We start from the raw sequence: 26,425 nt of genomic DNA on the forward strand, positions 1-26,425 counted from the left end.
TCAAACCACTGGGCAACCCAGGCATCCCTATAATGTCCTTCTTTCTCTCTTGTAACTGTTTTTGTTTTAAAGTCTATTTTGTTTGATATTAATATAACCACCCCTGCTGTCTTTTGGTTATTATTTGCATGGAGTATCTTTTTCCAACCTGTCATTTTCAATCTGTTTTTGTCTTTGGATCTAAAGTGTCTCTTGTACATAGCATATAATTGGATCATGTATTTTTTCCATCAGCTGATCTCTGTTATTAGAGAATTTAATCCATTTATAGTTAAGGTAATTCTTGATAAGGAGGAATTTCTCCTCCTCATCTACTACTTATCTACTACTCTCCCAAGTAGTGCTCTTTGTTTCTTATATGCCTTATAGTTCCTCCCCACCTTATTTCTTTCATTACTGTCTTCTTTTGTGTTTAGTTGGGTTTTTTTTTGTAGTAGAATGTTTAAATTCCTTCTCATTTACTTTTGTGTATATTCTATTTCTATTTTCTTTATGGTTACCATGGGGATTACATTTAACACCCAAAAGTTAAAACACTTTGAGTTTACACGAGTGTAACTTCAATGGCATACAAAATCTCTGCTCCTTTAAACCTCTGTCCCCACCCCCTTTTGGTTGCTGATGTCACAAGATAACATCTTCATACACTGTGTGCTCAAAAACATAAACTTATAGTTCTTTTAAAAGATTTTATATATATATTTGAGAGAGAAGTGAGCATGAGCAGGGGAAGGGGCAGAAGAGGAAGCAGACTCCCTGCTCAGCAGGGAGCCTGATTCAGGGCCTGATCCCAGGACCTGAGCTAAAGGCAGATGCTTAAACCGACTGAGCCACTCAGGCACTCCTCTTATAATTCTTTTATAATGCATTAGTCTCTTAAATTATGTAAAAAAAATAAAATAAACAAGATTTGGAATTACAAACCAAAGTTACAACAACACTAGCTTTTAGATGAATAGACTTTTTTCTTTGAACTTACAAATTTAATCTCTTAAAATGTGTAGGAACCAAAAAGTGCAATTACAGACCACGGTTACAATAATACTAGATTTTATCATTTTTAATGCATTTACCTTTACTGAGATCTTCATTTCTCCATACAGATTCAAGTTACTGTCTAGTTTCCTTTCATTTCACCTTCCAGAACTCCCTGAGCATTTTGTGCAGGGTAGGTCTAGTGGTAACAAACTTCTTCACAGTTTTTGTTTATCTGGCTATGTCTTAATTTCTCCCTCACTTTTTTCCCTGGATTATGATAAAAATCTAATGATTTATAAAGCATTTGGCAAAGAGCAAATTGCTCTACAAGTGTGCTGACAATGTTTATCACAACGTATCAAAAATGAAAAGCTTCACTTACTTGTTCAAGTTTGTTAGGACCATGTGCTTAGACAGTTAAGTTAATCTCTCTTTTTTTGACAATAGCCTCTCACAAATGTCTTTTACAAATAGCATTCATATGGGGTGTGTGATATAAAATTAAGAAGTTGGTTGTATTTTCCACACAAATACTCATTGAAAAGTATCAATGTTTCAAGTGAGAGTTCTTAGGGAACTAAATTTTTAAAAAATCATGTTAAGTTTACTAAGTAGAGAAATTTTTCAGTATTTTACTAACCATTCATCTCATTCTGTATTTTTTCATCGTTAACAAACTGATTCACATAATTTAAGTTATCCCATCATTTAAAGAGGAAAGTCTCCACGATAATTTGAAATCATGGAGTTATCTTAATTTCACCACTGGCTGCCTTTATCAGAAGTTCTTTTAACTCTTCCTTTGACACACAGAAATAGCTCTTAACCTCATTGGGCTCTGGATTCAAAATTATGTTCTTCCTCACAAACAAAATGAATCAATTTCTTGCCCCCCCCCCATCCGCCCCCCCCCCCCCCAATACCATCTGATTGAGCCTTGTAGTGAATTTGTGTTAGATAATTAATTTCTTCTGGAGGAACCTCTTTCATGGGGATTCCTAATTCAGCCTTTAAATATCTCTCTGCTGCTCTTCTTACTCCAACTGCATCATTTTCTTCTAGCTCTCCTGTATTACTTAATGGATGACTACAACAAGTATTGGTAAAACCACCTGGAAAGATAATTTTAGCATCTGAGCATCTGGTCTGTGTTGTAGCATGAGCTCATTTTCAGCATTGAATGAGATCCTAAAAGCTCAATGCAATAATCCTTTCATTCAGGTGACAATTCTTGTTGATCTCAGCCCCAACTGTATTATCATTTTCATCAGTAAGGATAATACACATCTCAGCCAGGAGTTGAACCTGCTGCTTACAGAGGTTGCCAGTGTCTATCTCAGGCATTGTTATGACCCATCTGATCTGTCCCACAATACTTAGCTCTCTCCCTCACTTTTGACAGACAGTTTTGCCAGATATGGAATTCTTGGTTGATAAGTTTTTTTATTTTTTCTTTTAGCACTCTGAATATATCAGTCCACTGCCTTCAGCCTCCACAGTTTCTGATGAGAAATCTGATGAAAATCTTTTTGAGGATCCCCTGTATGTGATGATTTGCTCATTGCTCTCAAGATGCTTGTGTTTATCCTTTATAAGTCTGATTATAATGTCTCAGTGGACATCTCTTTGATTTCTTCTTACTTGGCATTCATTGAGGTTTTTGGATGTTTATATTCACATCTTTCAGCAAATTTGAAAAGTTTTCAGCCATTATTTCTTCAAATATTCTCTCTACTCCTATATTCCTCTTCATCTTGACTCCCACAATGTCTATGTTGGTGTATTTGATGGGGTACCACTGGTTTCTTATGCTCTGTTCAGTCTTCTTTAATCTTGTTTCTTTCCTTTCCTCAGACTTGATAATTTCCATTATTCTCTCTTTAAATTTGCTGATTCTTTGTTTTGCCTGCTCAAATCTGTCTTTGAATCTTTCTAGTGAATTTGTAATTTCAGTTATTGTAATTTTCAGCTCCAGTTTTTTTTAGTCTTTTTTAGGTTTTCTCTTTGTTGATATTTCCATTTTGTTCACACAGGGTTTCTTGACTTTCTCTGTATCTTCTTTGAGTATCTTTAAGACAGTTGCTTTAAGGTCTTTGTCTAGTAAATCTGCCCACAGGTCTCTTTCACAGACAGTGTCTGTTGATTGGTCTTTTTCCTTTGAGTGGACCTACTTTCCTGTTTCTTTGTATGTCTTTTAACTTTTTTGTAGAAAACTGAACATTTGAATCTAATGATGTGGTAGCTCTGAAAATCAGATTATCTTCCTTCTCCAGGGTGTGTTTTTTGTTATTGTTTATTATTTTGTTTTTACATTTTTAAGTTCTCCCTGTGCTGAGGATCAGCCTGAGGTATACACTTAAGGTCTCAGTCTTTCCCTGGACATGTGTGGCCAATTTCTAATTCTTTTCCATGTACATGCATTTTTTTTTTTTAAATGTTTGGCTCCTAAAAGGGAAAAAGGAAAATGTGGGGAGAGGGAGAAGGCACTGGCCCTTTCAATCCCCTGGAAATCTCTTCAACCAGAGGGGGAGAGGCTTGCAACAATTCCTGGGGGCTGGGGGAAATGCAACAAGAGATCAGAGCACAGATCCCTGATATTTGGGGGACAGGGTCCTTTTTTGCCCCCCTTGGCTCCCATAGGCTGTGTGCAGGCTGCATCAGGAACATGTGCATAGCTGCTTGCTATGTGTGTGTGGCGGGGAGGATGGGGAGCTGTTACTGTCCTGAGCACTGAAAATTGATTGAAGTTAGCTGTAATTTACCTGTCCAAATCCTCCCCTAGAAGTTTGCAAGCCTTTAACAGACTCCAGAGTTCTAAAATAGTTACATCAGACAAATTTTGCCAGTGCAATTGCTGTTTAGGTGGGGAGATGGATTGCTGGTGTTTCCTAGTCCACAATTTTCCCAGAATCCTCTGTGGGATAGTTTTAAACTACAAATGAAATTTTTTTAATTGATATAGAGCTATTTAGGTTATTTTTACTTCTTTTTATTTTTTAATCTATTCTTGGGATGCCTGTGTGGCTCAGCAGTTGAGCGTCTGCCTTTGGCTCAGGACATGATCCCAGAGTCCCAGTATTGAGCCCCACATTAGGCTTCCTGCATGGAGCCTGCTCCTCTCTCTGCCTGTGTCTCTGCCTCTCTCTCTCTCTCTCTCTCTCTGTGTGTCTTTCATAAATAAATAAGTAAAATCTTTTTTAAAAATTAATTCTTGAATGAGCTTTGGCAGTGTGTATTTCAAGGGATATGTCTATTCTAATTAAGTTGTCAAATTTATAGGCATAAAGTTATTTATAATTTTCCTGTCTCTTTTTCATATCAGTAGACTCTATAGTTGTGTCACCTCTCTCATTCCTGATTATGGTAGTTTGTGTCTTTCCTTTTTTCTTCCTTGATAGTCTGTCTAGAGGGGTCTCAATTTTATTGATATTCTCAAAGAGTATTGGTTTCTTAATTTTCTCTAATATGTTTCTGTTTTCTATGTCACTGATGTCTGCTCTAATCTTGTTTCCTTTCTTATGCTTGTTTTGTAGCTGCTCCTCTATTCCTAAATTCTTAAAGTAGGAGGTGAAGTCATTGATTTTCCCCCTCTAATATGGTGTTTAGTGCTATAAAATTCCCCTAAGTACTGCTCTAGTGACATCCCAAAATTTTTGATATATTGTTTTCATCTCCATTCAGTTCAAAATATTTTCTAGTTTCCATTTGCATTTCTTTTTGTGACTCATGGGTTTTTAGAAGTGTATTAGTTCATTTTCATATTTGGGGATCTTCCAGAGGTCTGTGAGTGATTTATCACTTAATTCTATTGTGTTTCCAGAATGCACTTTGTAGCATTTCAATCCTTTTACCTTTATTGAGATTTCTTTTATGGCCCAGAAAATAGTCTATCTTGGTAAATATTCTCTGTGTTCTTGAAAGAAACGTGTTCTGATGATGCCTGGTTGAGTATTTTTTAAATGTCAACTAGGTCGAATTGGTTAATAATGTTGTTCAGATTTTTTACATCCTTCATTATTTTCTGTGTATTTATTCTATCAATTAGTGAGAACTGAAGTATCTGACTGTAATTGCAGATTTATCTATTTTTCTTATTGATATAATAATCATAAACCTTAAAATATTTATTTCCTCTTAAATATTGGCCTTTTTTATAACTATGAAGTGACTTTCTTTATCCCAGGTAATATTCTTTCCTCTGAAATCTCCTTTCTGATATTACTATAGCCATTTCAGCTTTCTTTTAATGAGCGTTAGCATGGAGTAGTTTTCCATCCTTTTATTTTGAACCTATTTGTGTCTTTATATTTACTGTTTTTCTTGTAGGCATCATATAATTGTACTTGGGTGTTGCTTATTTCATCCAATCGGACAGTGTCTGCCCTATAGTAGGAATAGTTAGGCTACAATTGACCATTAGGGGTGCCAACCCCTCATGCAGTTGAAAATCCACAAATAACACTTGACTCCCTCACACTTAACTACTAATAGCCTACTGCTGACCAGAAGCCTTAATGATAACATAAGTAATCATTAACACATATGTTGTAGGAATTATATATCATATTCTTACAACAAAGCAAGCTAGAGAAAAAAATGTTATGAAGAAAATCATAAGAGAAAATACATTCCCAGAATTGTACTGTATTCATTGAAAAAAATCTGTACAAGTGAACCTACATAGTTCAAATCTGTGTTGTTCAAGGATCAACTGTACTTATATATTATGTGATTATTGATATGGTTAGATCTAAGTCTGTCATTTTGTTATTTGCTTTCTATTTGTCCCACCTATTCTTCGGTCCCCTTTCCTCTTTCAAATTAACTTAGTATATTCTATTTTATCTCCTTTGTATGCTTATTAGCTTTATCTTTTTTTCTTAGTGGTTGTATTAGGGTTTATAACATATATTATATATATATAAAGAGGGAAAGAGGTGTGTGTGTATATATATATAATCTTTATATATACATGTTATAAATCACTTTATATTTATGTATCTTTAACTTGTCACAATCTACTTTTAGGTGATAGTATACCATTTCACATATAAGACTCTTACAATAGTCATCTTCCATTTTTCCCTAGAAGAATGGAATCATATCATATTTTATGTCTTATATATATTTTATGTCTTATATACTTGTCATATATTTTACTTTGACATTTTATAAACCCCACAATACATTCCTATTATTTTTGTTTAAATAATTATCTTTTAAAGAAGTTTAAATAATTAGAGAAAAACATGCGTAATTGCCCATGTGGTTATCAGTACCCTGGATTCCTTTGTGTAGATCCATATTTCCATTTGGTATCATTTCCTTCTTCCTAAAGGATTTTAGCATTTCAGTAGTGAAAATCTGATGGTGAAATCTTTGTTTGTTAAAGCTAAAAAGTTTTTTTTCCTTTGCTTCTGAAAGATGTATATTTACTGGATACAGAATCCTAGGTTGACAGTTTTTTTTCTTTCAGTACTTTAAAGATGCTGTTCCACTAAATTCCCTTTTGATGAATTCAGTAATGGAAAATGTACTGTCCTTTAAGATTTTTTATTGGTTTTGAGAAATTTTGTTATCATATACCTCAGTATTGTTTTCTTCATGTTTCTTACGTTTAGAATTTGTTGAGCTACTTGATAAAATCTGTTTTCATCAAATCTGTTAATTTTTCAGTTATTTCCTGTTTTTCCTCTATTTTTCCTTCTATGATTACAATTCCAATTATGTCAAGATTCTTTAAAGTTACGTGACATCTTATTTATATTCTTTTTTTTTTTTTTTTTTAGAATTCCATTTTTTCCCCTCAGTGTTTCATTTTAGGTCATTTCTACTGTTCTAATTTTAAGTCTACTAACCTATTCTTCTGCAATATCTAATCTGTTAATCCTTTCCAGTATATTTTTTATCCCATGTATTGTAGTTTTCATCTAATATTTGTTTTGAAACCTTTTTATGTTTTCCAGGTCTCTACTTTTTGAGCATATGGCACATAATTATAGTAACTGTTTTAATGCAATCTACTAATTCTAACATCTGTGTGAGTTCTGTTTCAGTTTCAATTGATTGATTTTTCTCCTCATTATGGGTATGAGTACAGACTTTAAATTTTTTGTCACAGAACACCAAATTGCCCTCCAAAAATGTTTTATCATTTATCCTATCACTACCAATGGATGAGTGTCTGTTTCCCTTCCTATCCTGCCAGTACCAAATTTTGTCAGTCTTTAATCTTTGCCAATCACACAGACTAAAGCTATTTGCTACTACAACAGATATTTATTGAGCACTGACTATAAGCCTACTGATAGATGGCAGCAATTCTGTGACGACCAAGCAACCACAGTAGCTGTCCTCATGGTGCTTTATAACTTTGTGGTGTTTACCATGTTTTTTCATTGATTATCAGTGACACTGAGCATCTTTTCCCAAGTTTGTTGGTCACTTCTATTTCTTTTTTGGTATAGTGCTACTAATGTTCACTGGATTGTTTGGATGTTTTTATTCCTTTGTAAGAGCTACATATTTATTAAGGATAGATACCCACATTCACTTTTTTTTTGTTTTTTTGAGAGAGCGTGTGCACAAGTTGGGGAAGGAGCAGAAGTAGAGAGAGAATCTCAACCAGACTCCCTGCTGAATGCAAAGTCCGATGTGGAGCTCGATCAACCCAAGAGGACATGACCTGAGCTAAATCAAGAGTCAGATACTTAACCAACTTTCATCTTTTGAATAAAAAAACTTCTGGAACTGGAGGGTATTATGCTGAGTGAAATGAGTCAATCGGAGAAGGACAAACATTATATGTTCTCATTCATTTGGGGAATATAAATAATAGTGAAAGGGAAGAGAAGGGAAGGGAGAAGAAATGGGTAGGAAATATCAGAAAGGGAGACAGAACATATAGACTCCTAACTCTGGAAAAGAACTAGGGGTGGTGGAAGGGGAGGAGGACGGGGGGTGGGGGTGAATGGGTGACGGGCACTGAGGGGGACACTTGACAGGATGAGCACTGGGTGTTATTCTGTATGTTGGCAAATTGAACACCAATAAAAAATTTATTATTAAAAAAAATTCTGTGGTACAAAGACATTTCCTTTAAAATAAACTAACACTGTACATAATTTCTTTGAAGAAATGATCTGCATGTTGCTCAAATACTTCTTTTTCTACATTAAAAATAAATAGGAATGGATTCTGGTTTAACAACAATGCCCTTAAAGGCAAATATTTTTTAATATAAAAATACATATATGAACACAAAGTATACATATATAAATAGTTTCATATATATCTGACATGACCATATAAAGGACTTACATCCTTTAGAAATAATTATGCAGATTCCAAATGCCATTTTACTCTCTAAATAATGAAATGGAAAGTCAAAGAGATGAAACATTTCTAGATTAAATATTCCCAGCTGATTAAATATTTCTGGCCAAGCCATCTCATCTGGATTGGAAATGCCCTATATGCAAGATTGTTAATTTGTAATTGTCTAAGATCTATTCAAAGGAGAAAATGTCAAAATTCCCATTACAGTGTGTTTGCTTACCCACTGAAGAGCAGCAAGGGCTCTCATAAACATCAACAAGAGGAGCAAGGCACATGCTACCTATTCATCTGGCTGTGCAGGTAACTGCTTCCTGGGAGCATTAGGATGAATGCCTAGAGATGCAGTTTCTGTAAAGTGCCCAGTGTCTTTTTAGCCTTCATAGGCAACATGAGGTGGCAGGGGATGGTGGACCCTGGGAAATGTTCAGCTTTTTGGCCAGGAATATGACTTGTACACAGGTCACAGGGCTAAGGGGTGTGGTTAGCTCTCAATATGATGGAGGAATGCATGCCACCAGTTATTCTGTGAATTTATAAACTAAGCAGTTTTAATCATAGTGATGATGACAACAGCCAGAAGAACCCCAAGGGGCCCAATCCATCAGTTTGTACATTGGCCCTGGCACCCCCAACTGACCTGTTTGGTGTAGGTGGTCTCTGGCCACCTCAAACAAGCGCAGGTGCATGTTGGTAATGGGATTGAAGGAGCCACAGGCCAGGAGAACCACTGGGATTCGGCTCTTCATCTTGTCGGGCACATCCACGCCCACGGTAGTGGCCACCCTGCCTTCATGGGGACAGAAACTCAGGTCAGAGTTGGCACCAGACCACCATCCAGATCAGTGTCCCTAAAGCATACAGAGGCTATTCTCATTTCTCACTTATAAGGTGACTGAAGGGGCAGTAATAACATTTATGGAGGATTTACCTGTGTTCAACACTATGTCACAGTATCTCCCTTGTTTCACTGAATCCTTTCAACAACCCTGAGTGATCACCTACCCAGCCCAGGGACCCTTAGAAGCTGCAGGACTGGAACCAGACACCTGACTGCAGAGACTGTTCTTCCTGTAACTTCTATACCCTCCCTGGGCTCTGATGGGTCACCTTGGAAACAAAAGGAAGTATGGAAGACTCCCATACATCATCTCTGATAGTCCAAGTGAAACTTACTAGGTCCCAGAGTAGACCGGCACTTTTATTTTCATTTATTTTTAAAGATTTTACCTATTGTCCTTTATCTAGGGCAGAAGCATTTTGAGGGTCTGGTCCACCCTCTTGTCTCCACACAGGGGATTTCAGGGCCAGGGTGAGATTAAAGGGAAGCAGAAAACAGCACACTCCAGGGCACACTGGCAGACATGGCTCTCCTGCCTCTGAGATGCTGCCTTCTGGAGTGAGAAGCTCCACTGGAGAGTTAGGCCCTTTTCTGACTCCTAGTTTTACCTCTTACTAGCTGTGTGATGTAGAGCAAATCGGTCCCTCTGTGAGCTGCAGTCCCCTCACATGCAAGATGAGGATAATATTTCCCCTTACAGGGTAGTTGTGAGGATAAATGAGCTATGTATGGGAAGTCTGGTGTAGAAGAAGCGTTTAGTAGATTACTGTGGCTGTGGTGATGATCATGCCCATAATGAAATGGGTGCTGCAGCTGCTGACCATGACAAGGGAGGAGGGGGAGGGTGGAAGGGAGAGAGGAGGTGGCCTCCGGTGATCCTCATCACCTAGTACTCACCTGCAGTCCCCTCCCCTTGAGTGTGGGCTGGGCCTAGTAACTAAATAGAATACAGGAAAAGAGCGGACTTTTACTTTGGAGAGGTTACAGAAAGTTCTCTGGCTTCCCTCCTTTTTTCCTGCTTGCTCACCCTGATGAAGCCAGCTATCTTGTTGTGAGTTGCCTCACAGGGAGACCCACGGGGCAAGGAACTAAAGGAGACCTCTGGTGCCAAGAGCCTGTAAGGAATTAAATCTTGCTAACAAGCACATTAGTGAATGTGCAAGTGGGTCATTCCCCAATCAAATGTTCAGATGAGGCTGCAGGCCTGTGAGCATCTTCATCGCAGCCTTTTGAGAGACTCTGAGCCTGACCCACAGAAACTATGAGATAATAAATGTGTAATATTTTAACCTGCTAAATTTTGGGTTAATTTGTTAAGTGGCAAGGGGGTAACTAATATGGTGGCCAACAGGGAAAACGCATTCACTTTCTTCCTTTCATTCTAGCTATGGTGTCTTTCGCTGTAATTCTGCAGTTGCAGGGGTAAATGTGGAGAGTTCTCATTCACTGGAACCTGAACTCTTTTTATCTAAGGAAACTGTTTTAATCTGGCCTTTGTCGTCTGCTTCTCCAAATCCAATGCAGCTGCCTACTTTTAGACTCTTTGTCATGCAAGAAACAAATATCCTCTATTTGTTTAAGCCACTGAAGTTAGGCTTCTGGGACTTTTAGCCAAATGCTACAAAGGCTGGGACTTACATCCAACCACTGCCTGCCTCAAACTTTATACTCTAGCAACACTGAAGTACTTGTCAGTGGTTTCTTTGTAAGCTCCTCATGGCTTCTTGCTTCAAGCCTTTGTACATGTTATTTCACTTTCCTCCAACTAAAATATCCCCAGCACACCCCAATCTGTTAAGATTCAACTCGGGTAATCACATTATTTGTGACTTCAATCACTATTTTTTGACTGCCTGCTAGGTGCCTGTATCAGTTAGGGATGCATTTGGCTACAAGTCCCAGAAGCCTAAAACTTTAGTGGCTTGAACAAACAGAGGTTATTTGTTTCTCGCATGACAAGAAGTCTAAGTAGGCAGCTGCTATTAGGTCACTGGCTCAACAAGGACCTGCAATTCTCTCAGCTTTTCCCTCATGGTCACAAGATTGCTGCTGTAGCTGCAGCCATCATGAAAATGTACAAGGCAAGAAGGAGCAAAGAGCTCTACTAGACTGGTTGTCCCTCTTAATCCAAAACAGAAGGGCTTTTTCAGAACCACCCTGTAGATTTTGCTTCTTATTCGCCCCAACTAGATCACACATGGCTCCTCTTGCTGCCAGAGAGGCAGGAAAAGCAAGTATGTAGCTTTACATGCTCTCCCGTGGGAAGCAGCAAGGAAAAGGGAATTGGAAATAGGATTAGCTCATGTACAGGGTCTGCCACAGAGTTGGGGATACATGGAGACATGGAGCTGACTGTGTACAAGGCTGCCGAGGTGGCTTTTCTGACAGCTAGCTCAGGTCAGCTGATCTATGTCCTACCCTCAGTAAATCATATAGCACATCCTATTGAAAAAATTGCTTTTGTTTCTTTCCTACCCACCAGACAACAAGCTCATTGGGAACAGGAGTGGTGTTTCCTTCATCTCTAGATCCCAGCTTCAAGCACAGTGCCTGGCCCAGAATAGGGCTCAGTGAAGACTAAAAAGGGTACTGGCTAGCTGCAGAGGGGACATGTGTCCTGGTAGGGGAAAGGCCTAATGCACCCTCCTAATATAGAGAAGTTGTTCTGGATGTATTCTGAGGTAGAGCATATAGATAAAAAACCTCTCAACCTAGGGGGGGCTATGGTTTCTTCAAGCTTCCTTTAAGGCAGCAGGAACACCCCCTACTGCGTGAGAAGAAAGCGGTCTGCAAGCTACTGCTGCTAGCTTCTTCCCAGGGAGGTTGGATGGTTTAATGAGATATTATTTGCAGAGTATGCTTAGCTATTCACAAGAGCAGCCTTGTGATGAGTGTATCTGAAGAGGCTGGCTGTTGTTCACAACTATTATGAAGCCTTTCAAAGTTCTATTTCATTTTGACAAAATATAATTTTGTAGAGCCATTAAAACATGTAACTGCAGCATCTTAGGTAACCTGGGGTTTTGATTCGTTTTTCAAAAGTTCCCAGAAACTGTAAATTAGATCATTTGTTTGAATGGTGGCATCAACAGCAATGAATTGTGATGTTGGGAAGAAGTGACATTTAATAGGTGTCTGTCTTTTCTTTCCTTGCCAGCAGCCCACCGAGCCACACTGCTCCAGAGTGGCTTAGCCTGACAACCGCAGCCGCGGCGGGAGGAGGCAATGAGAGCTTGTTTCCAGGCTCAGGAATGATATCGGGGTTCCTGCCTCACTTGTATACTCTTGCCTCAACTAAACACCCTCTCAAACCCAAACCCAGAGAGATACAGTGTCGGCCTTAGAATGGACTAACTCCAGGGGCCACCAGGAGAATAAACCAGGCTCTGATTTGAGTGCAGGTCTCTCTCGTCAGACACGAGGACAGATGCACGCGAGTGACTCATCTGCCCTGCCATCTAGCACTATCTAGTGAGACAAAGCAAGTGTGGGAGACTTTTGCTATCAGGAAAGGCTTCTCATCAATAAGCATTTAACTGGGGGCGCGGGGGGCGGGGGTAGTGGCCCACAGAGTGAGCAATAATTGCTGCTGAAGGACTTAACAAGTTGAGAAGGAGGCATACGTGGCCTTCTCGGAATTTATCATTAAACCAGAGACAAGGCCCAATGCACTGGGCCTTCCACAGATCGAAACTGACCTTTCTGGCTTCCAAGAGGCACTTGAGACCCCTTGCCAACATCCCACTTCCGCTGAACACCTAAGTCAAACAAGACATTCCTGCCCTGGGGTGCCTTCGTCAGTCAGGATCCCATCGGCAGGGATACACCGACTTCCTGCCTGCTGGCACCAAGGGCATCCATCCCTCTGCTCTGGAGAGCTGGAAGCCACCAGCTGCTGCTTTGACAGGGAGAGGCTTTGCTGGTGTGATTAAACTCGGGATCTTGAAAGAGGGAGGTTTGCCTGGATTATCCAGGTGGACCCAGTTTTATCATGAGGGTAAATAAGGAGGAGGAAGGGGGGGGGTCAGATATAGAAAGATGGAAGGGCCAAAGTGACAATCAGAAAGGAAGGTTCTATGCTGCTGACTTTGAAAGAGGAAGGGGCTGTGCACCAAGCAGTGCAAGTGGCCTCCAGAAGCTGGAATTGGCAAGGGAACAGATTCTCCCCCAGAGCTTCAGAGGGAATGCAGCCCCTTCTGACACCTTGCTTTCAGACTTCTGCTTCTAGAACTGTAAGAAAATAAAACCGTGTTGCTTTAAACTAGCAATTAATGGCAATTTGTTGTAGCAGCCATAGGAAACGAATACACTCACCTATGTGGGGGCAGGCTCTCTCCAGTGACCTCAAGCCGGGGGCAAGGAAAGTGAAGAACTGAGCCAGCGATGAGGGTACTGAAGGGGGCATCAGGCAGAGGGACCAGCATGGCAAAGGCCCAGAAACCACCACTAGGGTGGGTGATGAACTAAAAAAGCACAGCCACGCGGTGTGGGTGACTCAGGATCCAGGCTGCAGAGGGTGTAAGGATCCTGCAGGCCCCTAGGGGGTCTCCTGAGACTTGATTTTATTCCTCAGGCAATGAGAAACCTCTGAAGATTGTAAACGAGGGTGTGTCTTACTCCTATTTCTGTTTCAGAAACAGCTCTCAGGTGCTCCCCGGAGAGTGCGTCCGGGAAGCCCCGGGGTGGCTACTTCCAGGACCCTGGGGAAGGGCAGGCAATTCCGCAGCACCCCTGCCCCCAGGACGGCCTTTCCTGCTGCCTACATTTCACTCCAATCACCCAGCAACGTGATGCCAGCCGATGCCCCGCATGCACCAAATTCTAACTAAGTGTGCACCCTTCGGCCCATTTGTCACAGGCCATCACTGAGACACAGAAAGGAAAGGCGAGCCAGGAAGGTTAAGTGCCGTCGCTGCAGATGCAATGTGCTAATGCTCATCGCTTGGGAGGCAGTCAATTTACCTTTCCCTGCGGTGAGCGCCTCTAACAGGACCCGGCCCGGGAAAGTGGCTGCAAACATCCCTGTTTATTATAGACATAAAGCAGATGGCTTCAGGCAGAATGGAAATGGATTCTACAAACATCTTTCATTACACAGACCTCTTGACCGGACTCCTCATCTTAAAGAAAACAAGAGATGCGGTTTGTATTTCTGGGGTTGACGAGCACATTTTTCAGGACCTAGGGAAATCATTTCCATCTGCACGGGCATGTCAACTTCTCCAGGGCAATCAACCTTCACGCGAACTCTGGGCACTTTTTCTTTTCAACTTTGTTGGATTCACCCGCCGTTGCTATGGGCACACGGTGCTGCGAGGAACAAAAGCAAAGCGAGCCTTCTCTGTCCCTGCAAGGATCCTCCGCCAGCCACCTCTCCACGGAAACAAACATGCCAATTAAGCACTCGTCCTAATTATGAGACTCCCAGGAAAGCAAGCAGCCTGGCTCTTCGGTTTTGAGAACTTTCAAAAGATCTGAAGGAGCACGAGGAACGGAAGGAATGAGGTCTCTTGCAACCCCACACTCAGGAGTTGGGGTGAATTCCGATTGCTGCACGAAGGTGGAAGGGAGCCACAGCTACTGGGTTTACCGAGTGAAAGGCTAGGCGTGGTGCTAAACTTTACACACCTCGGTGCTGGTTCTTTAAACAGGCTTAGAAGGAAAGGGTCCGGGCCTGCGTTCTGGTCAAGAGCCTAATCAACGTCTCTGAGCCTCAGCGAGCCACACGCAAGACAGAGGTAAATCACCTACCTCCTAGGTCAGGCGTGGGGGTTACCGGAGTTGCCCCACGGAGCACAGTACTTGGCCCATAGGGGGTTCTCCAGAAATTTTAGCTCCTCTTTCCTTTCATTATGTTTAAAGCAGAACTCACCATCCCCACCTCCACCTGCTTGTTCACTGTTCCTGCAGTCACCCGTGATCACACCTGGCAGCCTTGGGAACCACGTCAGCACCCACCTGCCTATAAGGCATCTCTTCCAGACCAGCCTGGCCTGGGAGCTGTTCCCACAGCAGAACGCTCCCGAGGAGGCCACCCACACACACTGCTGCTTCGTCTTCCACCTAGCTCCAAGTGTAACAACTCAGCTCTGAGCATCACTTGTCCCTGGAGTTAAGACTCGATCGTGAGAAATGGGTAGTTTAGTGTCATGCCGGTAGAAATAACATCTGATGAGTAAATATGCTCCAGGTCACATTGAAGGAACAGAAAAGGCAGGAGAGGGAACAGAAGATGAGAAGAAGTGCCTGGCATCTCCTGTGAGGAGTGCGAAGTAGCAGATAAATAAAATCACAACCCACCAGTGTCTTCGAGGCACAGGGCTAAATCAAACCTGGCCCCTATGCTCAAGAAGGTTATAGTCTGGCAGGAAGAACAAACCATGAGGAGCCCAGGTGGGACAGAGTCTGCTGGGAACCTCCCAATATCCATTTCTGCCCTTTTCTCTTTAGTAACAGTCTCTGTCTTTAGCTGGCAGGTTACCACATTCCCCAGTCTCTGCAGTAGGGTAAGGCCATCCATGTGCCTAAGGTCTGGCCAAAGATCTGGGAACAGAAATGCCGTGTGATACTTCCAGAACCCTCTTGAAATGGGAAAGGTTTGTGCTTCTCTTCTGCAGTCCTGCTGTCTAGAATGTGAAGGCTGGAGCATGGTAGCTATACTGGACCAACTCCGAGTTTGGCAGAGAATAAGCCAAGAGAAAGCCGGGACCTTAACGACCAGGAAGCTACCATACCAGTCCCAAGCTGCCTAGGTTTCTCTATCCTGGGGGAGAAATAATCTTCTAAGTCACCATCATTTTCTATTTTTCAGTTATATGCAGCTAAACCTAATTCTAACTGATAGACTGATACCTAATGAATGTTTATTGAACTAGTGTATAAAGAAATGAAAAAGTGTGTCAACTTTTAGAAGTTTCTACTGCCCCAGTTAAACCTGTTTTATATGCAGAAACTCAAATGGGTATTGGTTGAAAGGGAAAATACACCTTAGGAAAAAAAATCTACCATAACTTAATTTTTTATATGAATTTTTCATGGGAGGAAAAATCCTTACTCAGGACTCTAGAAGGCTAAAATGTGCAGCAGTGAATCTGAGCTTTTCTGTAGATCACAAAAACCAGGCTCCTCTGTCCTATCTCCTTCCCCCCCCCAAAAAAAACAGATTCATTATGGTGTGCTGTTGCACTCTGCTTTGAGTGGGCATTTGCCATATGGCTTGGCAGTTTAATGGTTTTCTGATACTTGACAAAAATGAAGCACAATCATTTTGCAAGGAGTTTGTGTTCCTAGATGGGCCTTTTCCAAATAACAGCTGTGCCTCAAAATTGAGTTACTCAAATTGCAATTTGTGGACACAATACTCAAACATTTACAAGTGAGCAAAACCTCAAATCACTTGGGCTATTTCCAGGCTTCAGAGTTTATGAAGTTTTTAGCAATGTTATGAGTGTGCAGCTGTCAACAAACTCAAGCCAAAGTCTCTCAACCACCAGATTCCGCAGGCAGTAGGGATGTCCTACTTAGCAGCAGGACATGTGCTGCCGACCACAAACCCTCGGGAGAGAAAGAACACGAGGGAAGGAAGCTGCATCCTAAAGCCCGCAGATCAAATCCCTATGCCTTTCTCTCTACTCCCTGCCATGCTGTACAGATGATACCAAATCTACAGCTCTAGCCCTGACCTTGCTTATGGGCCCCGACAGGTCCAGGGATGTCCACCTGGCATTGGCTTGAAAACAAGGCACACAAACTTGGATTGAAAGCCATCCAACAAGACTTCCTGAGTGACCTTGAGTTTATCAGTCTGGAGAGTCCAGATGAGGTACACTGACAATCCCCAAATCACAGGGACTTAAAACAATAAAAGTTTGTTTCCTACTCCTATTTATGTGAACATCCCATGCTGGTTGGGGCTCTGTTCTCTTTCTCCCTCAGTCCAGGACTCAAGCTGATGGAGTAGCCACTACCTGGAATATGGTCAGTTTGTAGCAGAGGGAAATAAAAGGGACCCAGAACGTTCTTCACCAGCAACTATATTGTATAGCTGGCTCGAACTGGCACATGTCACTGCTAACAACCTCACCCAACTTCAGTGAGTTAGAAAATATAGTCCAACTCTAGCTCTCCACCTTCAGGACACAGAAATATCTGGAGAATAGCCTTGTGCCTACTCCAGTGAATTAATCAACCACTCTGAGCTTCAGTGACCCATCTGGAAAATGGGGATAATTACACACACCTCCTCAGATTGTTACAAAGGTTAATCAGAGTTGACCCACGCAGAGCACTTAGAACAGTGGCTGGCAGAGGAGAAAGTTCTCTGGAAATACCTGCTCCTTTCCTTGCCCTCAAAACAGAAATCTCAATCTCCCACACCTGCTTCCAGCTGCCCCAACCCTTTGTCTGAAGAAGATTCCACTATTTTTCTAGTCACTTTCAATCAAAACATGCCAATTAGCTATGACGTCTCTTCTTCATGTCCCCCGCAATATAGTGAACCTCCAAGTATGACCAATATTCCCCACATGAAGTCTTCACTTTCCATCACTGAGACTCACCCTACTACCAGATTTTATTATCATATTGTATAAGTTAGGATTTTTAAAAACTGCAAACAAGAGAAATGAACTCTGGTCATCCTAGTCCCCTTCCCCACCAAAGGCAAAGCAGTAAAGGAGCATGGAATCATCAGAAGGCCACCAGGCCATCACATAGAGTAAAGGAAGAGCTGAACATGAGATCTCAAGGTGGACAAGGGACAGGGTAGTGCCACAGCTCAGTCTGGACACAGTCCTATGGTACAGACATGGTCAGTGAGGCTCATCACACCAGTGTACAATGTTGTTCCGGGAGAGGGGCCACTGATGTGGGCTGGACATCCCCCCGCCCCACTGATAGCTTCCACATCTGGTGAGAGAAACTCTGGAATCATCTTCCCCCACCACTTTCGCCCCAATCTAACCCTTTCTCAATATGCTAAACAGATTAGTCCTAAAGTTTGGGTTAAGTCACTGTGATAAACTACTGAGTGTCTACCATGCACCAAACACTGTATAAAACCTGGGCCTTGGGGCACCTGGGTGGCTCAGTCAGTTAAGCATCTGCCTTTGGCTCAGGTCATGACCCCAGGGTCCTGAATTTGAGCCCCGTGTTGGGTTCCCCACTCTGCAGGGAGCCTGCTTCTCCCTCTCCCTCCTTCTCGCTGCTTCTCCTTCTCCCTCACCCACAGGCTCTCCCTGCTTGTATGCTCATTCTCTGTCAAATAAATAAAATCTAAAAAACAAAAAAACAAACCAGGACCTTGATTCCAAGCCAGGGATAAAATCTCCAGTAATTTGTTCTCCACTGGCATTTATTTGCTCAACCACATCCTTCATCTGGCATTAGAACATTGGAGATTTTAGCCCCCTTGGCCTCTCCTAATTGCTTCCTGATCACCCTTTCTATTCCCTACACATGCTCCTTGTCCTCCCCAAGCTGAGACCACCTGCTGTTCTCTGATGGGTCTTCTGAGCTTCCTATAGTAGCCCACCTAGAAGTCACTGTTCCATCCTCTGAACTTTTTTTTTTTTAAGATTTTATTTATTTATGCATGAAAGACACAGAGAGAGGCAGAGACATAGGCAGAGGGAGAAGCAGGCTCCCTACAGGGAGCCCAATGCGGGACTCAATCCCAGGATCTCGGGATCATGCCCTGAGCTGAAGGTGGACGCTCAACCTCTGAGCCACCCAGGTGTCCCCATCCTCTGACCTCTTAAAGGTGACACTCTGTCTATATTATTGAGTCCCTACTCTTTTCTTGCCTAACAGATTATAAATCCCCGAGGGCAGGGATCTCACGGGGTGTAACACAGAGTGGAACAGATACGGAATATTCACCTTAGTCTCTGGGGAACAAGGTAGAAATGAAAGGTAGATCAAAAAGAGAGCCAGAGAGCACTGGTCACCCCTGGCATGGTCTAGGCCGAAGCACCTCCAATCTTGCTTCCAATACCTAACACTTCTTGGCTTTTCCTATTTGCTTTACCTGATGCAGATTTGTCTCCTTATCTGGAGCATCAGCTCTCTTCTGGACTTGAATTGTGCTCTCACCCCATAAATTGTGTCTGCTGCCTTGGCTGGGCTCCAGGCAGGATCCTGATTTGCACCTTAGAGGCAGCATTTGATTCCTCTGTCCATTCCCTGCCTCTGCCCCTGCCAAAGCCAGGGTTCATGTCCAGGGCCCTGCTCCAGTCAGCAGTGGGCAATGAGCCACAGTTAGTGTTGGAAAAGCAGTCCCACAACCTCTACAGACCTCGGAGATTCCCTGTATGGCAGAAAAATGCAGAGCTGTCCATAATGATGGCAGGGGATGGCACCATGGCCCTTCTTGTGCTCAAAGAACAAAACTGGCAGCCATCTGGGCTCTTCTCTCTCCCTTGCCTTGACAGCCTGTCAGTTCCACCTTTGCAATATCTTTATTATCCATCCCTCTCTCAAACTCCACAATCCCTGCCTTGGATTGGGACTCATTATTTCTCAGTTGGACCTGACTGAACTCCTAACCTGCCCCCAGTGTCACCTCCTCTGCCCATCTCTGCTCAGTTGCCCAATGGATCTTTTTTTTTTTTTTTTTTTTTTATTTATGATAGTCACAGAGAGAGAGAGAGAGGCGCGCAGAGACACAGGCAGAGGGAGAAGCAGGCTCCATGCACCGGGAGCCTGACGTGGGATTCGATCCCGGGTCTCCAGGATCGCGCCCTGGGCCAAAGGCAGGCGCCAAACCGCTGCGCCACCCAGGGATCCCCCCAATGGATCTTTTAACTGCATATATGGTTCCTGCTTCCCCTGGCACCCAGCTGCATTGTGGGTAATGAAACTCAGTGTAGCATGCATGTGCCTTATAGTCTGCCTATGACCTGTTTCATCAGCCTCATCACTTACCTTCCAACTCCCTCCCTGGGTCTGCTCCATCTAACTGCTTTCCATTCCATCCTAAGTACCCTTGAATGGAATTTTAGGGCCAGCCTTAAATTCAAATAAAAAAAACTTCTAACAAACAAGGCAACTTTGTTTAGCTTGCTTGCTCCTTCACTAAAAAAGAAAATAAGCTGCCATCAAGTTCCTCAAGGCAACAGGAGGTGACAAGAAGATCCCAAAATGCGTGGAAAGGTAGGAAGCTGTCCATGCTCTCCACGAAGGCAGAACCAACCAGTGGAGGCCCAGTGAGCCACAGCAGGGAACAAACAGGCAGGAGGCTTGCTGCTCAAGAACACGCGTTCACTTGGGAATTTCATTGGGCACAACACAACCACGTCCAGAGTGATCCTTTCCCATTTCATGTAATAGAATTTCCTCCAGAAACGATAAGCCAAGCAGCTCATCTTCCCTTCTTTATTGAGCTATAAGCAGACTGCCAGAGTCATGAGCAGATAACTGCAAATCTGGGCAGTGATCTATGAAATCAGAACAGACCTGGGTTTAGGGATGTGATTAATTAAAATTTTTAACCAAGTTCATCCCACATATATTTAATGTTATGCATAGGTGCTTTTGTGTTGGTTGGAAATTAGGCCCAAAGAGTGGGCAGTGCACCGAAATACCACAGTCCCCGGGATTCTTAAACGGACAAACCTTATTTTGTTTCTTCTTTTAGTTACTGCTTCAGAATCCACTAGCAGGACTATCAGATCATTCCCTGCCCGTGTCCCCACTAAAGCCCATGCATTTCTCCTGCACATGAGAATATGTGCAAACAGTGAAGGGCGTGGGGCACTTCATCTAGCCTTGAACTGAGGTTGCCTGTGCTTGCAGTTGGGGGACCTCTGCAATGGAAAAGGCTTGGCACTTATAAACTCTGCAACCTTGAACAAGCCCCCTTCCGTTTTCTATAGAATGAGGCTAACCCAAGCTCATCCACAGAGGCTGTGAAGATGAACTAAAGAGACACATTAGGACTACATCTCTTACGCTGCCTTCACAGGAGGGTGAAACTTTTCCATCGCGGAGTTAGGGAACAGGATTCGTATGTGCCAACCCTGCGTAAAGACACCAATGTCCATGGCAAATTCTTGAGTTCCTGCAGGAACGGGACAAGTGAAGCTGCTATTTGAGTGCATCCACCCCTGCACAGTACAAAAATCACAGATTTCTGGCCAACTCAGGCCTGGGTTGGGGCAGTTGAAGCAGCCCACCAGGTCTTACAAACACTCCAGCTGACCTGCATCAGGCCCCCTCCCACAAAGTCAAGACTTGTTGATTTACTTTACTATGTATGAATTTAAAAACCAGCAAAGGCATTAATATGCTTCTAAGATTTCTGAAGAAGTAATGTATTTATCTGGGACACACTTTGGCTGATGTCTCTTATAGGCTCCTGTGATCCATGAGTGTGCATGTCACAGCATGTGGCTGGAGCAGAGAGCCTGCCCAGAGGTCCAAACAAAGAGGGTCCCGGCCCCAGGGGAATGGGTGGGTTCCCAGGGCCTCAAGGTCAATGGGCAGAGCTAGAATCCAATCAGGCCAGAAGAACTAAAGAGTACTAGATGCCCAGAGGTGGGGGTGAAGCCAGATGCAGACATCTGGAGCTATCAACTCTAAAATTAAGACAGTGAAGCTTCATCCCACAGGCTTTTAGCTCATGTGAATTCTCTTACACGTGCTGGCCTCACTAAATCAGTAAAATAATAATTTAAGTGTAAAATAAAATATAGCCAAAATGAAATGATTTAAGCTCACTGTCTTCCATGAGCAGATGTTCCAGAGGGAGTGTGATGTGGCAAAGAATCTGCTGGTCCTTCCTGCAGCGCGGCAACTCCCCTTTCTCCTTGCTAAGAAACCTGATTTTGGGGACACCTGGGTGGCTCAGTCCATTAAGCCTTGGACTCTTGATTTTTGGCTCAGGTCATGATCTCAAGGTATTGAAATCAAGCCCCACGTGGGGCTCCATGCTCAGCAGGGAGTCTGCTTCTCTCCCTTTCTGCCTCTTCCCCCACTCACACACACACATTCTCTCTAAAATAAGTAAATCTTGACCAAAATATAAAACCAAAAAAAACCCAAAAAACCACCAAACCTGATTTCATTTGGCTTCAGAGACAAGGGGCACAGATCCAGATAGAAACCATAGCATCACAGCCACCGAGGCAGGCCACTTCCTTTGCCCCTGATTGGTCAGCACGATTATGTGACCCAGTCCTGACCAATAAGATCCAAGAGGCAGTGCCTGGAGGCCCATGGGAAAGATTTTGAAAATGCCATAACAGCAGTCCTTTTACTGCCCTTTCCTGGCCTGGATGCTGTGGTGTCGAGATGTGACACCTGGGCCTGCCACAGCCCTCCTGTGACCACGAAGGGAAGGCCTAGAGAACTGCCGCAGGGAAGGACAACCCAGAGACTTGGTCTCATTAAGTCGCTGCAATAACCTAGTACAGGCTCTCTCTAGACTTTATTATGTGAACTGCTAAAATATCTTTATTGCCATAGCTACTGCTGGCCATTTATTCAACTGCTTGTGTCCTCAAGCATCTAAACAGAACATCTCAGGAGGCTTTAGTTCTTGCTTCCCCTCAGAGCGTGAGCACTTTCATGTGATTCCAGTGTATAAAGACAGGTACTTCTACATCCCATGGCCTCTAAGGTCAAGGCGGCTGCTTCACCTGGGTTGTCACTGATGAGAGACTGCATCTGTGTTGGAAGATATCCGCTCTGTGGGACGTTGGGAGGGATGGCATGTTGAACTCCAATGTGGAGCTATACTGGGAATCTTCCAGGGACCGTTTTCAACAAACACAATTTTTGGTTGACACTGTGACCTCAGATCCTTGCCTCAGGGGAAGCTGCCTCCTGAGCCTCTTAACATACCCCTCTCAATTGCATTCACTGTTCCCATGGCACCAAATGCAGGACCTTTCTGAGGGTAGCTCTGTATCTCCTGGGACTTTTAACACCCTCAATGGCTCCGCAGGGAGACTGCCTTTGGTGTAGCCTCCTCGCTCCTCTCCACAGGTGGAGACAGCTGTGCCTTCCTAGTTTCAGTGCTGGCTACTTGCCTACAGTGCCTAAGGTGTCTGTGGTCCAACACAGCCTGCTGACTTGAGGAAGCCTGAACACACCCACACGCCATCTCTGTTTTGTTCCTACTGGTCTCTCTGCCTAGAATGCCCTGTCTACCCATTTCTACCTATCAGACTTTGCTCCTCCAGCACTTAGCACACATTAGGCCAACCGCATAAGGTCTCCTTAACTTGATAATGACAAAAAATAACCCAACTAAAAAATGGGCAAAGGACTTGAATAGACATTTCTCCCCAGAAGACACACAAATGACCAATAAGCACATGAAAAGATCAACATCACTAATCACTAGGGAAATGCAAATCAAAACTACTATGAGATACCACTTCACATACATTATGATGACTATTATAAAAAAAATAGAAAATAAGTGTTGTCAGAAATTGGAACCTTTGTGCACTGCTTGTGAACAGTGGAATACAAACTGGTGAAGCCCCTGTGGAAAACAGCATGGAGGTTCCTTCAAAGATTAAAAACGGAACTACTCTATGGTCCAGCAATCCTACTTCTGAGCATATACCCAAAAGAACTGAAAGCAGCCACATGAACAGATTCATGTGCATAGCAGCAATTACTCATAGTAGCCAAAAGGTGTAAGCAACCCAACTGTCCACAGATGGATAAACAAAATGCTTATATATATCATACATATTTTTCACACACACACAAACACACACACACACACACACACACACATAAAATTCACATACAGTGGCATATTATTCAGTCTTTAAAAGGAAAAAAATCTGGGACACCTGAGTGGCTCAGTGGTTGAGCATCTGCCTTCAGCTCAGGTCATGATCCTGGGGTCCTGGGATTGAGTCCCAAATCAGGCTCCTCAGAGGGAGCCTGCTTCTCCCTCTGCCTATTTCTCTGCCTCTCTCTGTATATCTCTCATGAATAAATAAAATCTTTTAAAAAGTAAAAAATAAAAGGAAAAAATCTGACATAAGTTACAACACGAGGACATTATGCTCCATTAAATAACTCAGTTGCAAAAAAAGATAACTACTGTATAATTCCATATATATTTGACTACCACCTGGAGTAGTCAAATTCATAGAGACGGTATAATGGTGGTTGCCAGGGGACGGAGGGAGGAGGGAATGGGGAGTTGTGTAGTGGGCATAGTTTCAGTTTTGCAACATGAAAGAGTTTTGGAAATGGTTGCACAACAGTATGAATGTACTTAACACTACTGAAGTATACACTTAAAAGTTGTTAAGATGGTAAATTCTTTGTTATATTACTTTACCACAGCTGTAAGTTTAAAATAAAGGTCTCCTTTGTTAAGTCTTCTCTGATAGCAGGCTCTGATTGCACTACATTGTTTATCCATCTGCCTTGATGCCCTCTTTTCTGTTCTTTCAGGATTGTTTTGAGACCTACCCAGTTGCTAAGCCAAAATAACCACAGAGAGAAGAGCCTGAGCCTTGACTGAATTGCTCCTAAAGCCTATATTTCCTAAGGCATTTCAATTACATGAACCAATAAATTCCCTTTCTAACATTAAGCTAGTTTGCGTTGGTGTCCTGTGACTTGCAACCAAAATCAGCCTAATTGAGATTATACTTGATTTGAAATACCAGAACACTAAGAATTAAAAAAAGACCCTCAAGATTTCTAGGGAATAAACAAAAGAAAGTTCATAGACAAAAGCTGAAAATAAGACTGGCATTTAACCCCTCATTTGCAACAGTAGATGCAAAAGACAACTTGCGATGCCTGCATACTTCTGAGAAAAGAGGACTTTGAATCTACCTAGAATTCTCTATCTGGCTAGATAATTAAGTATGGGGATAGAAGAAACATATTTTTATATATGAATGGACTCAAAGTTTAGCTCTCAGGTACTTTTACTTGGGTAGTTCTTTGATGGTATGTTCCAGCAAAACAAGGAAGGAAAACAAAGTGGAACACAAGCATCCAAACTAGGAGGATGGTGAAACTAGGATGAGAGTTGTATAGGCTAGAGAGCACTGGGCAAGACAACAGAGCATGGGGCTCTAAAAAAAAAGAGAGGAGAGGCCAGAGAGGCTGAATTAGCTGAATTTTTAAAAAGCCATGTGCACTTATTATTTTGATTATAAAAGTTACCAGGGTCTATTCTTTTGGGAAGTAGAACATCCCTATATTTCCTTTAACCCTGGCAACCTGGGTCAGTGGTGGCAGGCATTTTGGTATGTTTTGAAACTCCCCTCACTGACTTAGAAAGTGACAAAAATCAACCATTTTTTTTTTCACTTCTTTCAATTGATGTGTTATTTTTTAAACTCTAGCCGTTCACATTCAAGATTCTTTCTGAAAAAAAAAAAAAAAGAAAAAAAAAGATTCTTTCTGAGAAGATGGACTGGCTTGGCAGACATATCACCTCTTCTGTTTCTGGTGGGGAAGGTCCACCTATGCCCCACCCTCTGTCTGAACATCTTCCGGGCCACTCCTGTCTGCTCCGGACCTCTGTGCAGGGATGTGTGTGCTCTACCTGCCTGCCTGCACTCTCAAATCGCTGTCCTAATGTCTCTATAATATATTAACAGGCGGTGGCCAAAGGGAGTTCTGCTGAAATAGGCAGTAGTTTGGGCCTTTTTGGACAAAATCCTAGAATGCACACGATAATGCTGAGCAATGCAGTTTAATTTATGAGCATGCAGGTCTGCTGTGAAATTGGGAAATGGAAGTATGAGACATTAGCATTCACATGGCAAGGGCAGGGCCAAGTCCAAAATGGTAATACACCTTTCACAGGGAGGACTGGAGAGTTTGAAAGAGCAGCCACACTGTAAGTTAAATGGGGTGACTGGGTGGCAGGCACTGAGGGGGGCACTTGGCAGGATGAGCACTGGTTGTTATGCTATATGTTGGCAAATTGAACTCCAATAAAAAAATAAAATAAATAAAATAAAATAAAATAAAATAAAATAAAATAAAAGTGTGCTAATGAACCTCATCCTTGTATTTTAATGCCACCAACCACCTGAGAGGAATGTGCTCCTACAGGCTGTATGTCCTTAATATTGTCCAACACCCTCCATTGTTTTTAACAACAGTAGAACACTCATATGCACCTTGTCTGGGCAGATTTAATTTAATTTAATTTAAAGATTTTATTTATTTGAGAGAGACTGTGTGTGTGTGTGTGTGAGAGAGAGAGAGAGAGAGAGAGATCACAAGTGGGGGGGTAGAGGGAGAAGCAGACTCCCCACTGAGCAGGGAACC

At 42.5% G+C, this 26,425-nt stretch overlaps 1 protein-coding gene and 1 pseudogene across 21 annotated transcripts in view; both read right to left on the bottom strand.

Annotated features, from left to right (window-relative positions):
- The window catches only part of NMNAT3 (nicotinamide nucleotide adenylyltransferase 3), a 114,578-nt gene that overhangs the window by 55,310 nt on the left and 32,843 nt on the right, over positions 1–26,425 (bottom strand). For 11 of the 21 annotated variants that reach the window (XM_049099659.1, XM_035704812.2, XM_049099660.1 and 8 more), the window contains one exon: positions 8,954–9,103. In XM_049099659.1, coding sequence (XP_048955616.1) covers positions 8,954–9,062 — 109 coding nt within the window. In that variant the 5' untranslated portion in view covers positions 9,063–9,103. Of the gene's footprint in view, positions 1–8,953; positions 9,104–22,208; positions 22,304–26,425 lie in introns of those variants that run through there. The other 10 variants (XM_025448821.3, XM_025448820.3, XM_025448819.3 and 7 more) reach the window with 3 other exon arrangements.
- LOC112660992 (isopentenyl-diphosphate Delta-isomerase 1-like) lies at positions 1,614–8,944 on the bottom strand (annotated as a pseudogene).

Source organism: Canis lupus, chromosome 23, assembly GCF_003254725.2.
Source record: "Canis lupus dingo isolate Sandy chromosome 23, ASM325472v2, whole genome shotgun sequence".
Taxonomy (NCBI): Eukaryota; Metazoa; Chordata; class Mammalia; order Carnivora; family Canidae; genus Canis; species Canis lupus.